The 15,741-nt window shown below is 38.5% G+C and overlaps 1 protein-coding gene across 1 annotated transcript in view; it reads right to left on the reverse strand.

Moving 5' to 3' along the window:
- Nucleotides 1-1,953: 1,953 nt before the first annotated feature.
- Nucleotides 1,954-15,741, reverse strand: part of CYRIB (CYFIP related Rac1 interactor B) — a 76,869-nt gene continuing 63,081 nt past the window's right edge. The window contains 9 exon segments of the mRNA XM_074577824.1: nucleotides 1,954-2,847; nucleotides 5,647-5,717; nucleotides 6,523-6,649; nucleotides 7,805-7,884; nucleotides 8,967-9,083; nucleotides 9,185-9,262; nucleotides 9,883-10,019; nucleotides 11,035-11,140; nucleotides 12,832-12,953. Coding sequence (XP_074433925.1) covers nucleotides 2,784-2,847; nucleotides 5,647-5,717; nucleotides 6,523-6,649; nucleotides 7,805-7,884; nucleotides 8,967-9,083; nucleotides 9,185-9,262; nucleotides 9,883-10,019; nucleotides 11,035-11,140; nucleotides 12,832-12,953 — 902 coding nt within the window. The 3' untranslated portion in view covers nucleotides 1,954-2,783.

Below are 15,741 nucleotides of genomic sequence, written 5' to 3' on the forward strand. Positions count from 1 at the left end.
CCAGCCTACCACATGCTCAAGCATTCACAGGTAAAATAATTACAGCACTTTGAAAAATGTATTCTCCTCCTTGCCCAAGTCTTGTAGAGCACCCCCACAGTAACTAGATGACTACCTGGGCGAGTGGGAGGTGTCCCTGCCCATGGCAGGGTGCTTAGAACTAGATGATCTTCAAGGTCCCTTCCAACCTATTCAGGGTCCCTTCCAACCTAAACCATTCTATGATTCTATGACTTCGCCTCTGCCCCCTACAACTCCACAAACACCCACTGTGACAAAGAGGGACCAGAGCTTTGCTCTGATTCAAGAGATGGGGTCAGATGATACCTGGCTAGATTTGCTGACCAGGCACCCTTCTATCACCGTGGTACTAAAACAGAAGGATGAGAACAACCAGTATCAGAGTGGGGGGAAGCAAAGTGCTGCCCCAGATGCAGGGTACCCAGTTGGATGCAACCATCCAGTTTTTAAGTAGCCCATGTGATAGCAATTCATTACAAAATTCACATGCAAATTGACAGCATGAACTTTATACCAGGATTGCTTTAGTCCTTGCTTCACCGCCCCCAGCTGGAGAGCTGCTACTAGTGATCAGCCAGCAGAATTACACACTGGGAAAAGGAGGGGAGGAAAAAAACCAAACCAAAACAAACAACTTTACTTAGGCCAGTAAAAAGACCAAAAGAAAGAGCAAGAGCGAAGAGCCTGGTAATTCAGGGCTAATTCTCTATTTTGATAAAAGAAGTTGCTTCGCAAAGGCATGTCTTAAAGCTTTGAGAAACAAGTAACCCCATCGCCGCAGCCAGGAAGGGCACTCTCCTGCCTCAAGCAGGGCTTGTTAACACAGGTGTCTGCAGCGCCCCGTGAACACTGCAGTGCTTCCACGCAGACACACTTTTGAGACACCACAAGCAACTATAAACTCACCACAACTGCATAAACTACTCCTTGTTAATTATTTACATATATTTCAGAGGTGTAAACCTTTTCAGGGATGGAAAGACAACAGTAAGTTTAAAAAAAACCTTATGAATAAAAGGATGAGCATCCCTCTAGTGAAGCAACAGCCTGAAGAGTCACTGCTGGAGAAGACACGCTGGCCTTGCCTTTGCAAGCCAGGAGGAAGCAGCCAGAAGACGGTGCACCCAGAATAAGATGTTTGCCTGGGAACACTTCAACTCCACCTGCAACAAGCCATTTCAGGATCTCCCTCTCCTCCAGATCTGCTCCAGCCATAGCAACACTACCAGGAAATAGGCAGCGTTTCTGGCAAAGTGGAACGTTGATGGGGTTTATAAGCAGAAGATACGTGCAGGAAAGGATACTTTAAGAGAAAGATTTCCACTACTTGTGTGCTTTGTATGAAATTTTAAGAACCGAATCTATCATATAAGCAGGCTGGTACTAAAGAAGCACAGAAAAACCTCCAGGGCTTGTGGGGTGGCACACTTCACTGTGCGTGAGGGGTGACACGCATCACACAAGCCACTGTGGACCCATTTCCCCCAGAGACACATCTGTGCCCGGAACTCGAGGCCCATAAGAAAGCAACAACAGCGGTTACTCAGAGACACAGCGCCACGAGGAGAAGACCTGCCACCTACAACAGCTACAGGGTGGCCCCATCAGCTCACAGCCGAGGAAGGCTGGCCAATTTGAGCAGAGCATTTATTTAAACCATCAAGTGCCATCCATCCCAGTACCCCAAGATTCTAAGCTATCACTTATACTAGTGACACCTAAGTGAGCTATTTCCCCCTGCCAAGACGCAGGTTCTTCAGCACGTCCACTGGGATCTACATGGACTGGACAACAGTTCATCCCCTCAAATCCCGTCTAAGTGACATTTCTGGGGACAGGGAAGCAGCACAGAGCGGAGTGCAAGAACCCTGAAACACGCCAGGCTTAAATCAGTGGATTAGACTAGTGGTTACTGGTAATGAAACAGCAGAGTTTTCACTATATAAAATTTATAAATTTATTTTTTTGTAAAAATCCAAAGAGCACGAAGACATCTCACTCAAAATACTGGTAAATCAAACCACACTTAGAAAAATGAAAGCCGATTTTATTATCTTATCCACAGCCAATCATTTGACATGAACATGCATACGTAATTTTGCTACGCACACACCACAGTTTAACGTTAGTTATTAAAGGTTAAACATACAACATACATCCTTACAAAAAAGAGTCAAAATGCAAACGTAACTTTTAAACAAAACAGTTTTTACTCATTTAAAAAAACCTTTGTGTTGGGTACCATTTTGTACAAACACAGTTAATTTAAACAAATCTGCTTTTAGTTTCCTCATGGTTGCACATGAAAATAAGCTGCAATAGAAAATGAAGTCATCAAGGGATTTTTAAATAGCAGAAGTAGGCAGTCTTGCCATGCAGAAGAAGCAATATTAAATATTAGTTTTTCAAAAAAAGAAAAAACCACAAGTTTAAAAATATTTAGTTCAAGTCACAAATCTTTCCCCAGTACAGAGAAATCCAAATGCAACGCATAATTAGCTGCCACTTAAGATGGCTGTTCTGAAAAGTAGAAATACTTTCCAGAATTGATAATTTTCATTGATTTGGCACAGAAAAGAAGTCTGAGCTTACTTAAGAACAAGAAAGTGATTAAAAAAAACAGGGTAAACAGGAAGAGAGAAAAAAAAAAGCAAGAATGAACGAGATAGTAGTTGCAATCACTAAAAAAAAAAAATAATCTGTGCATCTCAGTCATTGCAGAATACTGTCTGTCTACAGCAGGTGTGAATTCCAGGTAATTGTTATTGCAACATGGATTTAATTTGCTTGGAGGTAGTCTCATCATTCAAATGCTTTGTTGTGTACCTAAACACAGAAATAAAAATCAAGTTGAGAAGAGCATAGATGCTATTTTATATTTTACTTTGGCTTGGTAAATACGTTAATTTCTTTGTTTATGGCTCAACCTGACCATAGCAGAGCTAAACCCTCGGCCACTGATCATCACCCACTCCAGTTACCAAGTACGTAAGTCAGACGTTCCGATCAGAAAATGCTACTATCAATCAGAACTATAACCCAACAGCCTTGAACCAAAGGGCGTTCAAAATAAGCCTCAGCTGGATGCTGGCTTTCGTGCTCACGGGCTATTTCACCGTAAACTCATGTTGTGATAGGTAATCACTCACACGGGCTAGGTAATTATCACTAACTCTGAGATCTCTGTCCGTAGGAAACATCTTCAAATGAAACACAGCTTCAGAAACCTTTCTCCAGAACTTCCAGTGACCAAACCTTTCTAAGATCCCCCAAATGAGACTGGATTTAATCGCTTTTCAACCTAATTTCCTGTTCAGCTAAGTTAACAGTGCTGCTAAAACTAAAGAGTACGTCCATGTGTTTATTGACACCACCCCCTTCAAAATTCTCTAGAACATTAGCTCATTTTTAAATCACTACAAAAAACTTAAGTCATCTCTTATTTTAAAAGAAAATACTGTATATCCTCAGTGCTGGCTTCTTTGTATGATTCATTTGCCTCAATCTTCCTTCCCTGACTAATTTAAAAGTAAGGAAAAAACTTATTCTATAATTTAAATTTAACATGTTAAATTAGCACTTCCATTGTTATCCACAACTGCAGTGACATTTTAGTTTTTCACTTGAAGAATATATGACTTGTTTTGGAAATTAGTATCAATATAGATTTCAACACATTTTGATAATTTATACTCTCCACAAACAAGAGGCATAAGGTTTTCTAAAATCCCAGAAAGTTATTGCACTTGGTATTCTTCCCATGTGAAAAAGCTGAACGTGATTACAATATTTTATGAAATTCAAATTATAGACAGCTGATGTCCCTCCAAAACCCATACCACCTTCCATTTGCTTTTAAGACATTATCTATCTCTTGAGAAAACATGATAGCTTCTAACACTCCTTCAGAATCAAAGATTCAAGATTTTGACTTAATTTCTCATGCCATCAATTTCCCATGACATCACCTTGAATCTGCTTTCACCGTGCACGCACATGGCAGCTCACCTCTGCATCGCTTCCTAACAATTCCAAAAGTGATTTTAAAATATTTAAATATCCTACCCAATCGAGTAATTGAACGTATGAAACCAGGACTGTTAAAGTATGTAGGCATGAAAAGGGCTGGTGTGCTGGAAGGTCACAGCACGACAGCACAGACCGAATTTACACACGACTAACCACAAAATAAGGCACAACAAATTGAGAACCTGAACTACGTTTTCCAGGTACTTTACTAAGTGTCAACCACGATGGGGAAAAATGGGGCACCAGCAGAGAACAATGTTCATTTGCAGCTGCCATCACAATAAATTAGTCAGAAAATAAATGCTAATGTAGCATTTTCCCTCAGGAAGCTTTTGTTTTTCCTGATCACCATCTCAAAGACTGATCACATACAGGAGGTCAGAGATGAACAACAACGGGATTTAGGCATGGAAATACCCACAGGAAGTCTCAAATTAACCCCAGATATTTTTTCCCTTTAGCTAATAATCTGAAAAAAACTTTGGAAGTGAAACCACTCATAATACCATATTAGTTCACTTCTTACCACATCTTAACACAAAAAAGAGGGCAAATGAAGTTAAAGTAGTTTCATTACAAATAAGAAAAACAATGTATAACTGCAACACTTTCAGGCAAGACAAACTAAAACTTCCACATTTCAAAGTGAGTGTATGAATAACAAAACACAGCTACAGTTAATTGTTACCAAAGTAATATAATACTTTTTCATGTAAGGACAAGAACGAAGCCTCCATCCGCCTATCATGTTTTGGCACTTCTTGACGCTCCTCTGATGCTGGACACCCACAAAGAATGTGTTCCTGACTACAGATACAGCTTTATGACCCAAATTAGCAGGTTTTAGGTTTGTGTACAGAATTATTAATTTTTCTTTACTTCTCCAATTAACGTGGCAATATCTTGTCTCATCTATTCTACAGCAAAAAACATTCAGACTCTCGCCTTAAGTACCTCCCTGTAAATACTTTGTTAAAGAGGAACAATTTCTAGTTACATACCAAAAAAACCCTGTCTTACATGGCTGAAACTATCTGCGCAACAAACAAAAGAAAATCACATTAAACTACTCTTATATTCTATTTTTAATAAATAAAATCACCAAGCTGTGGTCAAGCCACAGACAACTGAGGATACGGCCAACGCAAACTAATCCAGCCATTTCTTTGGTAAACTGGCAGAAGCCAGTGCAGATGCTGCAGCTGCTGGTTTGGTAGGTCAGTCAGTAGATGTGATCACAGTTAACTTCTAGTTAGCTTTTACCATGTGTATTACACTTTGTCATGAATTTTAACTTCAGGTACAATGTCTACTCTGTCACGCAAAAGGGGTAAGACCCATTCTTAGCCTGCATGCAGTTAAAAGTACGCAGAAAGTTATCTTTGAATGAACAACTGCAAGTTTCCAACCCAGCCTTTAAAACACAGTGGCTTCTTCCCCCATCCCTCTCTCAAAATGCACTGGAAAAGCAGCCTGCAATAGCCACACTCACCTTTCACCTGCACCACTAACTGAATGCCCTGCTGCTGAAGGAAACGCCCTGGACAATTTATGAAAATTCACATAAAAGTATTTCAAATAAAAGAATAAGAGTACCTGAGAGCATTTAGAAGGCCTTCTACACTGTTAGGAGGCTGGTCTTTAAGAACTTTGATGCATCCTTTCATCTAGGAGTTAAAAAAAAAATACAGGTTTTTTTCACGCTAATACCTTCTAAGTTTACAAAAGCGTTTTATACTCTGTCAGAGAAAGAAAAAGAGTATTTAAAAATTGCAGCAGTGTAAACACATTCTCTTGATATTAGAAAGGAATTAAGCTTTCAGTATTCCAGTTTCCTATGGCAGAATGGCTTAGCTACTTAATAATCTGCATGGCTTTAGACAATGCAACTTCGATATCAAGCTCTACTGACCTTAAACTGTAAACAAGCAAAAAAATTTATTTGTTTATCATAAATCCATTAAGAATTATTACATTCAGCCACTGAAATAATGACAACCTCTGTCGCTAATACAATGGGATAACAGTCCATTTGAAACCACCACGAAGCAGCACAGAGTAACAGCACGTATTCCATAGACTTACTACCAAACAACAGCAGAGAGGTGAAGACCGGTGGGTGGTGAACCCAGAACCTAGCTCTTCACCAGATGGTGAGGAACAAGCTAGATGCCATTGTTATTTCCAGTCATTCCGATTTGGATCTTTCAACGCAACCGCTGTTCACAAGTATTTCAAGACACCGTCTGAATTCCATCAAGACAAATTTTTCATGACCTAACAATGACCATTTATGTTGCTGAAGGCTTGGTTTGTATTTCTCACTACTTATGCATATGGTTTGCTAACAGTTACCACTACCCATTTAGCATCAATGGAAAGCGTACATCTGCTACCAGAACCCGGAGGACAGAAAAGGAGCCTACGCACAATATAAATACTCAAAAGATTATTTAGTAACAATAAACTTACATCGATTTTTGAAGTTTTGGCAAAAGCGCCCACCGGATGCACGTGGTCATAGAGTATGATGACACCCACCATTACCCTCAGACAGAATGATACTGTTTCCTCATTTGTAAACCTGCTTCTATATTCACTGTAATTTAAAAACACAGATTATTATTAATCAAACATAAGATGACTAGTAATGCCCGAAATAAGATTAGAGAGAAAAATCCTACTATAAACCCTCAGAGAAAAAAAACAAAAACAAAAACCCACAAAATCCACCAACCCACAGACTTTTGAGACTTTTCTTTTTCTTTTCAATAACCTGCATGTAAGTCAGGCCACTGCTTAGAAAGAGTTATCTGGAGACTACCAAAGATTCTCAAGTCTAAAATAGCGCCCTGCTCCTATACCTTTTCAGGCATTTGAATTTTTTTTAGAAAAAAATATTAAAACAATACATACTAACTTTGCTTTCAATGCTTCCTACCCTTTTCCCTGCCATCCTCTAATACACACGCAAACCAAGCTTCTGACTCAGGGAAAAAACAAAAAGGCAAAAACCCCCCCAAGCTTAATGAAAAATGCTTAACTACCTTCTTGAATGGGACAGATCATTCCTAAGTAGGGTAAGAATATAAGTGTTTGGAGCTCAATGTGCTCCAAAACAAACGCACTGTGGTATTTGGGCAGAAACTTAGTTAAATAAGACATGCCTCATGCCTGAGTAATTTTACAAATGGGAAACTATTTAGATCCCAGAAGAAACAGATAAAACCCCCACAGTTTAGTTTGACTTTCTGTTCATACTCCCAGCGCCTCTCAAACTTGCAGCAGACAATAGACTGCCTTCATGCCTAAAAGTCATCTCATAATTCCCCAGACAGGGGTGCTGGAATTTTGTTACAGCCATTGGCCAAGCCAACTTGCAAGGAGGTACCATCCAACGCATGGCCCATAACCTCTCTTTCAGGAGGCTCTAGGCAATCATGCTCAAATAGTGTATTTTCCTGAATTATGTATGAGAAAACCATTTATAAAGAGTGCCAAGAGGTTGTCTAGCTTTCATAGCCATTCTATTTTTAAATATTAATATGTTCAGAAAAGTAGACCGCATGATTTGCATGGCCAGCAAAATGAGACAAGTTAGTTTCGTGTCAAGGTAAAAAGCTGGTAAAAAGAAAACACCATAGCTCCTAATTACCCCATTATATTATTATATTTCTTTCACCTTACGCATCACAAGTCATGTCTTAAAGAGGGAGATGATTCAATAGACAATACAGACACTGTTTATACTCACGGGGTTTCCAGCATGACCCTGCACACACTAGCCATGGTGCTTAAGCAATCTGTAGTATTCTCTATCGGTAAATTTTTATTCTGCAGAAGATAAACAGTTTCCAATTCAATTATCGTGAAATATTATACTACAAAAGCTAAATCGAATCAGTGATCTGCCGGCATGGGAATGCGGAGGAATTAAAAACATCAACACAACTATGGCAACTGGGTAACCTCACACTGGATTTTAAAAGTGTCACAATAAAGTTTAGCGACTTACAGTGCAGAGTTTACCATATGAGTTTTGCTTACATTTTTGTAGTTAAAGAAATACACCATTAACACTTTCGACTTTTGGAAGTTTTAAAGGTATCATCTGACCTGCTCTTTAAAGACAGAAATTTCTGCAGCCAAATACATGCATCTGCACAACAGTAAGACTTAAAACGTAAAATAAGAAGCCATTTTTCTCAAGGCATTTTAAGTGCAAAGCAGAAGTTAGGAAAAAATATTAAAAGACAAATGTCTCTTTGTATTAATCATGTAACGTGCAATTCTTTTTATTATAAAATAGCGTGCATTCTTTGCATGTAAGACAGAAATCATCACGGTTATCAGAAGTCAAGCACAATATTTGCAGTGACTAATATTTATTTTAGGTAGTGATGGATACATAGGGATACGTCTAAATGTTGGAATACTTTTCCAGTTCAGGTTCCTCCCCTCTTCTGCAATAACCTAAGTATACTTGACTTCACACAGCAGAACAAAAGCATCTTGGAAAGGAGAAAAGGAAGCTACAAATTTCAATTCCCTTCACTATTTCAAGCACAGAGAATGAATCTGTTTCCCTTTCAATTTTCTGAAGTTTCTGCTGTAAACCACCACCGAAATGCACCACCTCTCCCACCTCCCTCCTTGGGGAAAGCTATCGCTGCCAGTGTTGTAATGCTATCCATTAACTTTCTGCAACACATCCACAAGGTGGCCAGCTGAACTCACCCTAACCTCTATGGCATCTGAGAAAGATGTTTCATGTTTCTTAAGGCTCCAAAAAAAAAAAAAAGTTTAATTTCTAGATTCCAGATGAAGCCTAGTGGAATAGTTTTGTGTTCTAACGCGATTTCTGGCCCTGCAGTGCTTTGAAGTACGCTATCCAAGGCATAAATTTATATTCTTACCTCTGACACAAACTTTGTTGTAGCATCACTTAAGGTTTTCAACATTGGCGTTGCTTCAGCATAAAATAAAGACATTCTGTTTGCCAACTCATTATTTACTTCATTTTCTCCCTCTGCCTATAAAAATCGAAGGAAAAAAAGAACGTAAGTGTTCTGTACATGAGAAAAGATCTGTGGTAGTATAAGATCACATTTCATTTCATCTAAGGGTTACCTACTGGGACATTGTTAATCCTCATACGGCTCAGAGTTCTTCTATAGTAGCTGAAGTCATTCTGTATAGCAGGATTTGTCATCTACAGAGATACGGAAGCAAAAAAGTTGTGACAAACTCCTTAAGAAAAAGAACAAGTTTTCATGAAATATAATACTGAGAGCCTTCTGAAGTAAAAAGGCCTGTCACATGTTGAGAAGCGATACGTAGAACGTAAAACTTTCTGGTTAAATTCTCTGATTTGTCAGAACAAGATCTAACAAGAGAAGGAGTAGTCTCCCAAACAGGAGTTTGAGATTAGTAGGTTGAAAGAAAATGGCTCTGCTAGTTTGACTCCAAGGATCAAGCTAGTAAATTAATATCATTTCAGCTTAGTTCTTTGCTTCTTAGCAAGAAAATAGCTGGACTATGGATGTGCACATACTAAAAGCAGCAGCAGCAGCATTATCCCAAGAGGTATGCCAAATTCAGCTGAAGAAACATGATTAATATGAACTGAAACATAACAAGTGCCTAAAGCTAATATGATATTTCATCTGCTTTCTAGTTTAATCTAACTCTAGGTCACATGAACAAACCGAGCACAGTAGATACCTGAGTTATCTACTACATGCTGTATTCTACAAAAGAACACAACCCGCCTTGCTTCAGTAAACTTTTCTTTTTGCTAGCCATTGTGTGTATAAAATTACAAGTTCTTACCTTGAGCTCATCAAAGCGGAGTGTAAAGTGAAGAATTTCTGCAAACTGCTTAGCAAGAGCCTGCTCTCGCTCCAGGTGTTGCGTTGGTGAATACGGAGTGCTCGTCAGGGCTCCCAACAGACCTCGCAATCCTGCCTCTTAAATGAGAGGAGAGTATTTTGCAACATACAACTGCACCTGCTTTTTGTATCTCTGCTGACTGATATTCTGCATGCTAGACCTGAATCATCCATCTGCCAAAGTATATGGTAATTAATAATAAAGGGGCTTGATGAATCACTTCTATGTGCCACTTATCACATTTGCTTACGAACTGCTGTAGAGACTAGGTCTAATCAGCACTGACAGCCATGAAAAGACTTACTGAAAAGTTTTTATTCAAGCTTTGTCTGCAACAGTTGTGTAAAATATATTTCAATCATGCGTATTAGCAGACTGTAGTGTTTAAGATAACACAGAATTCAAGAGGTACACACCTATCAGCAGAAGTTCTATTTGTTTCTACGATAAACTTATAATCCAACTTCCTACTCATTTTCTTGAGAAAAACACCTCACCTCTTTAACAAAGCAGAACCTGCCTGCAAAAAGCTTCTATTTTTTGAACCACAAATACCTTTTCTTCATGAGCTATGCTAGTAACTGCCTGAAAGCGAGGTAACAACAAGTAGTTTGTGATAAAACAAATCAATTCTAATAGGTTTTATCAGCTTAGACACAAATCCAACTTGACTGATGCTGTAAGAGGCATGAAGGCACCTGCATAAACCAAGACCAAACGTTTCCATAGACCAAATTATTTCTAGTGTTTGGGGGGGAGGAATAATATAGTCACTTTTCATTACTCTTGGTATCAGAAACATTATCAGAATTCAGTCCCGACAAATTAGTCTGCTAATTTTCAAAACAATCTGCTGGTTGGTGCTTTCCAGAGTTACTAAAGAGGGTAGAGAAAGAGGACGACAACTATGCCCACATTCTCTCTCTCCTCCGGGTACCCACTGAAGCAGGTTTGCTTTCACATGCAAGAAGGTAGTATGCAGATATAAATAGGATCTAACAAGACCTTGACCCAGATGTGATCACATCTGAATATGCCAAATTTACTAAAAATGAAGACAACCCCCCCCCGAGTTAATACCATTCCACTTACCTAGTCTTTGAGAAAATTCATAGAATTTCTTTAGTTTGCCTACTAGTGGAACGACTGCACCCCATGCCTTCTCTTGCAGCTTCTCATCATTGGGATGCTGTATTGCCTTAAATTAGAGAAAGAGAGGAAATAAATATACTTAGATAAGAATAACTGATACAGTATTGAAAAATATAAAATCTATGCTGGGCAATTGTTTGAGGAACTAGTAATTAAAAATTCTACCTACTGAGAAGCTTCCAGTTAAGAGACAAGCCTGTACTAACCCATGTCTGTTCCAAAAAGCTCTAAATACCTGTGTTGAACAATAAGTATCCTGAACATGAAAACAACTTGAAGAAAGTGTAAAGAAATTGTTAAAAATAAAGCTAATCAAATAAGAAAATTTACATAACCAGACCTAGTTAATTAAAATCAACAACTTCATTGGAGTACCTCCAAGCAAAAAGTTTAGCGATCAAAGACTCATCCTAATGTTGCTATTTATCACCAATTTCTGAATTTGCAAAGAAAAAAACAAAATCAAACGAATTTGCTGTGAAATTCAAGCTAAATATTACAGCAGGAACATTTAAGCCTAACCAACAACATAAAGCACCACCAAGACATGGTATATACCACAGTTTTGAGGTATATATGCACAGATCTTGCCTTTACAGTAAGCTTCCCAGACAGATAAAACCTTAAATTCAGTCTCTCCAGGCTTTTAAGATAGAAACTATACCACTTACCAACTGAAAATTACAAAGAAAACAGAAATAAAAATGCTCGTAACTCTCCTGCTGCACCTTCACAGTCAGCTCCTTGATTCCAAAAACTGTTTTAGCCAACCCTGGGCTGTGAGCTGCAGCACACTCCTCTCTGGTCCATGGGAAGTTTCCTTTCTGAGATGTCTACCTCCTCCTCAGGAGCATCGCTCTTCTTTCTCCATGGGAGCTGCAGGCTTCGTTGCAGAGGCCTCTCCCTGAACATGCTCCTTCCTTGAAGAACAAATAAGCTATCTCCCCTCCTAAGGGTTTTATGTGATGCAGTTACCTTCCTAAAACCTACTTTATGAATTCAACAGAGACTGAATAAAAACTCGTGGTACTTTAAAGCTGAATGGCTCTGAGTATCTCAAATTCACCTAGAGTGAGTGAGCAGAGACCCCTCCTATGTATTAGGATTTCTTAAGAGTATGCTACAGTAACTCCTCACTTTAGGACCAAAGTAACCCCATTGCTGCATCTGAGGAAGAAGGGAAGGGAGTTGAGAGAGTATTTATTCCACCCTTTCTTAAAGGTAAATGAAAAATGGAGTGGCATGCTGTAAAGAAACTTTGCTTCTGTTCCAAACACCTACTTTAGTAAATAAAAGCCAATTAAAAGGAATTGAAAATGAGATGTCTTTTGTGTTAGGATTATCACACATCAGACTTCTCCAATTAGCGTACAAAAAAAAGATGTCGACACCACTCAATATTGCATTGTAGTCACACCACACTCTCTCCAAATTCACCACTAACTCAGTAAGAGCTTATGTGGGAATATAAAGAAAAATCAATAGCAACAATTCCATAAAGAGTTTGAGAAGCATCATTTGCTATTACACATGTGCATTAATATTACTGAAACAAGCGACATCTGTTTCACTGTTAAAAAGGAACATTCCAGAGCAGAAATTCAAGACAGCAATTTTAATAGATAACATGCTCTGCCAAAACAGCTCCTGCAAGCAAAGTTAAAATCCAGCAGCATTTGGTTAGGATCAGACAATGAACAACCACAGGTTGTGCACAATCATAACGCTCTAGCTCACCTCTCGTATTTCATGGCCAGCTCCTCTATATGACTGCAAGTCTTCCAGTATTCCTTCTGCATCCTTTAACACTACATTCACCTGATTATAAATTTCCTTTTCAGATTCTGTAGGTTGGGCATCTAAACAGTAGAACATATTAAATATATATATATATTTTTTTTTAACAACAATATGGAATTCAATAGGCACACCATCACCTACAGGACAAATTCGTCATGCAGCAACTCATCAAGAATTTTCCTTTTCTGAAGAGTTACTACAGCGTATAAGGAACTCCAAGAAAGTAATTGCATTTATTTTAGTAGTCTTTTAGATTCATTTAGCATCCCAAAAATTCACCCGGAATCCATCCTTCCTGACTTATTTAAAATCGAGTAGGAGAAGAAAACCTGAGAAGTCATCTTTATAACTATTGTGTCGATCTCACCTTAGAGCGCAGTACAAGCTCAATGGAAGAGACGTAGGTAAGCACGCAAAAGACACGCTCACCACAGGTATTACAGGAGGTGTTCATCTCTCTTTATCTAGAAACATTGCATCAGATTATTTTCCATCTTTCCTGCCTCTCCTTTTACTGGTTGGGAAAGAAGCGGTATCTTTTACTTCTAAATATATTTAATTCTCAAAACATATTCTTTATTGTACTAATTGCAAAATCGGAGTTAAGAACAAAAAGATCCAGCGTAAACTTGCTGTCTTTTTTTCTCTCCCCCCTCTTTAAGGATATATGTTGTCTCTCAGCTTTTTTTATAAATAGCTAACGACTTGACAAAACTATATTTGATATTAATTTCAAAAGCACTACACATACAGGTTTCATGAAATGTCATTCAATGAGAAGTATGTTTTGAGAAGAATCAACAAAAGGTTTTAACCTTTAAAAATAATCACCTACTACAAATATCCCAGACCTGGTTTACCCAATACGAGATCAGTTTTTCTTTTAAAGTTCTGATGGAAGCTATAAGGTTAGTTCCTTTTAGACCAATATAAAAAAAAAAAATATTAGTTAGTTACTGAAGCTGCTTCTGAAACTCTTACAGAAAAAACCCCCACACTTCTCTGTTTACGTGGGCAAAATATGTTATGAAAGAAATATCAGTATATTTTAATCCAAGATTTCCAATGCCAAAAGTCAGGGTATTAACAATAGATCTTTTTTATAGGGACGAACAAAAACTATCTATGGACAATATATCCTCATGATTTTGCGCAGCTTAAGGAGTCTGGAAAATGTCTTTCTATGATCCGTATGTATAACTCCCACCAACAGCGATGGTAGTTTGGTACATACTTACATTAAAAAGAAAAAAACAATATCACAATATCCTAGTGTTACACATTAGGCAAAAAAAAATAGAAAATGAAGTTTGTATTAGGAAAAAATAAGTTTCACATGCATTGCCTGTCTGGATTTTGCTGTAATTTTTGCATAATACTTATTTTTACGGTTTAATGCATAGAGAGTGGGTGTTATTAGCAAATATGCCTAAATATAGACCTTGCAACAGTTTAACTGTGATATTTTGAGAACCATCAAGAATTAGCATGGGTTAAAAAAAAAAAAAAGCTGGTCAGCCCTTTTTTTTAAAAAAGAAAAAAAGTTTAAGAGCACCATGTTGATTAGGCATCGAGTAAAAGTGCCAGTGCTTTTCAGATCATCACAAAGGTCACATTCATAATTTTGAAAGCTGCTGAAGACTGCTATAAGAAATGAAGACAAAAAAAATGAGGGAAAAGAGCAGACAGGTAAGCACCAGTTGACTGGCAGCAGTTCATGCACAAACATGAAATGCTATAGCGAAGTACAGACTAAAACATGAAGCTCTGTAGCATAACAGATCGCGTTGTTAAATAATGCAGTCAAGACTTGCCACTTGGATTGTCTCACACTGAGCACATCTCTTGCCTATTCAATTTTTCATGCCATTTTTTCTTTACCTTCTCTAGCAAGGAGAGTTCATTTTTTTTAACATGGGGCTGAGGGGGGGGGTGGAACAGCAGAAGGGCCCAGGAGAACTCCTCCTCCTCCTCCCTTCAAAACACACTGACTAACAGAACAGAGGTAATGTACTATGACCTTCCGAGTTTAGAAGTGAAAATCGTCTTCTAGATACAAATTACGTGGTCTTCACTGAACAGCTGGCTATGCAAGTCACCACCCCCTACACCTCTGTTAGTGTGTTCCACTTAAGATGTAATCAGCCAACTATCGTGTTTTATTACCCTAAAAATGTTCCGGGGAATCTAAAAAAATGGTTTAGAATTAATTCATGTTGGTGGGGTGTTTTTTTGCTTTTTTTGTTTTGATTATAAGAGACTTATGAATATACATGTTTTAAATCCAGTAGGCACTGGATTATTTCTTTTGGTACGTATTTCATTTCAGTGCACCTAGTCCTCTCCAACAGAAGAAAGGTGTAAACCTGATTTGTCCCATCTGTAACTCTTCTGCACCTAGAAAAGAGCTCACATTTAAAAAGTAAATCTAAATTCTTTTTATATTCGCTTCACAGTACATTTAGGATGCATCAGGATAGACTTAAAAGGCACGATACAGAAGGTCTTCAAGCCTAGTGCTGGCTGGCTCAGAGCAATGGGCTTATTCGCTTCTCAGCTGGTTAGGGCACTGCATTCTGAAAGCCATCACAGACTGAGAAAGAGGGAAAGGTTCCTGTTCCCAAGCACTGCTGGAACCTTGGCCAGGTGGAGGTGGGATTCCCACACATCAGTAGGGACCTGAGGACTCGACCTACGGGACTTTCACTTGAGAATCACTAATTGTGGAACTTGTTTTCCTCAGCGTGGAGCGCACAGAGCAGGAAAGGGAGTTGTACTTCTGGTGTTAGTCTTGACAGCTAAGAAAAAGCAGCCAGCACTGCCAGGCACCCAAAGAACAGGATGGAG

This window comes from Larus michahellis, chromosome 2 (assembly GCF_964199755.1).
Source record: "Larus michahellis chromosome 2, bLarMic1.1, whole genome shotgun sequence".
Lineage (NCBI taxonomy): Eukaryota > Metazoa > Chordata > Aves > Charadriiformes > Laridae > Larus > Larus michahellis.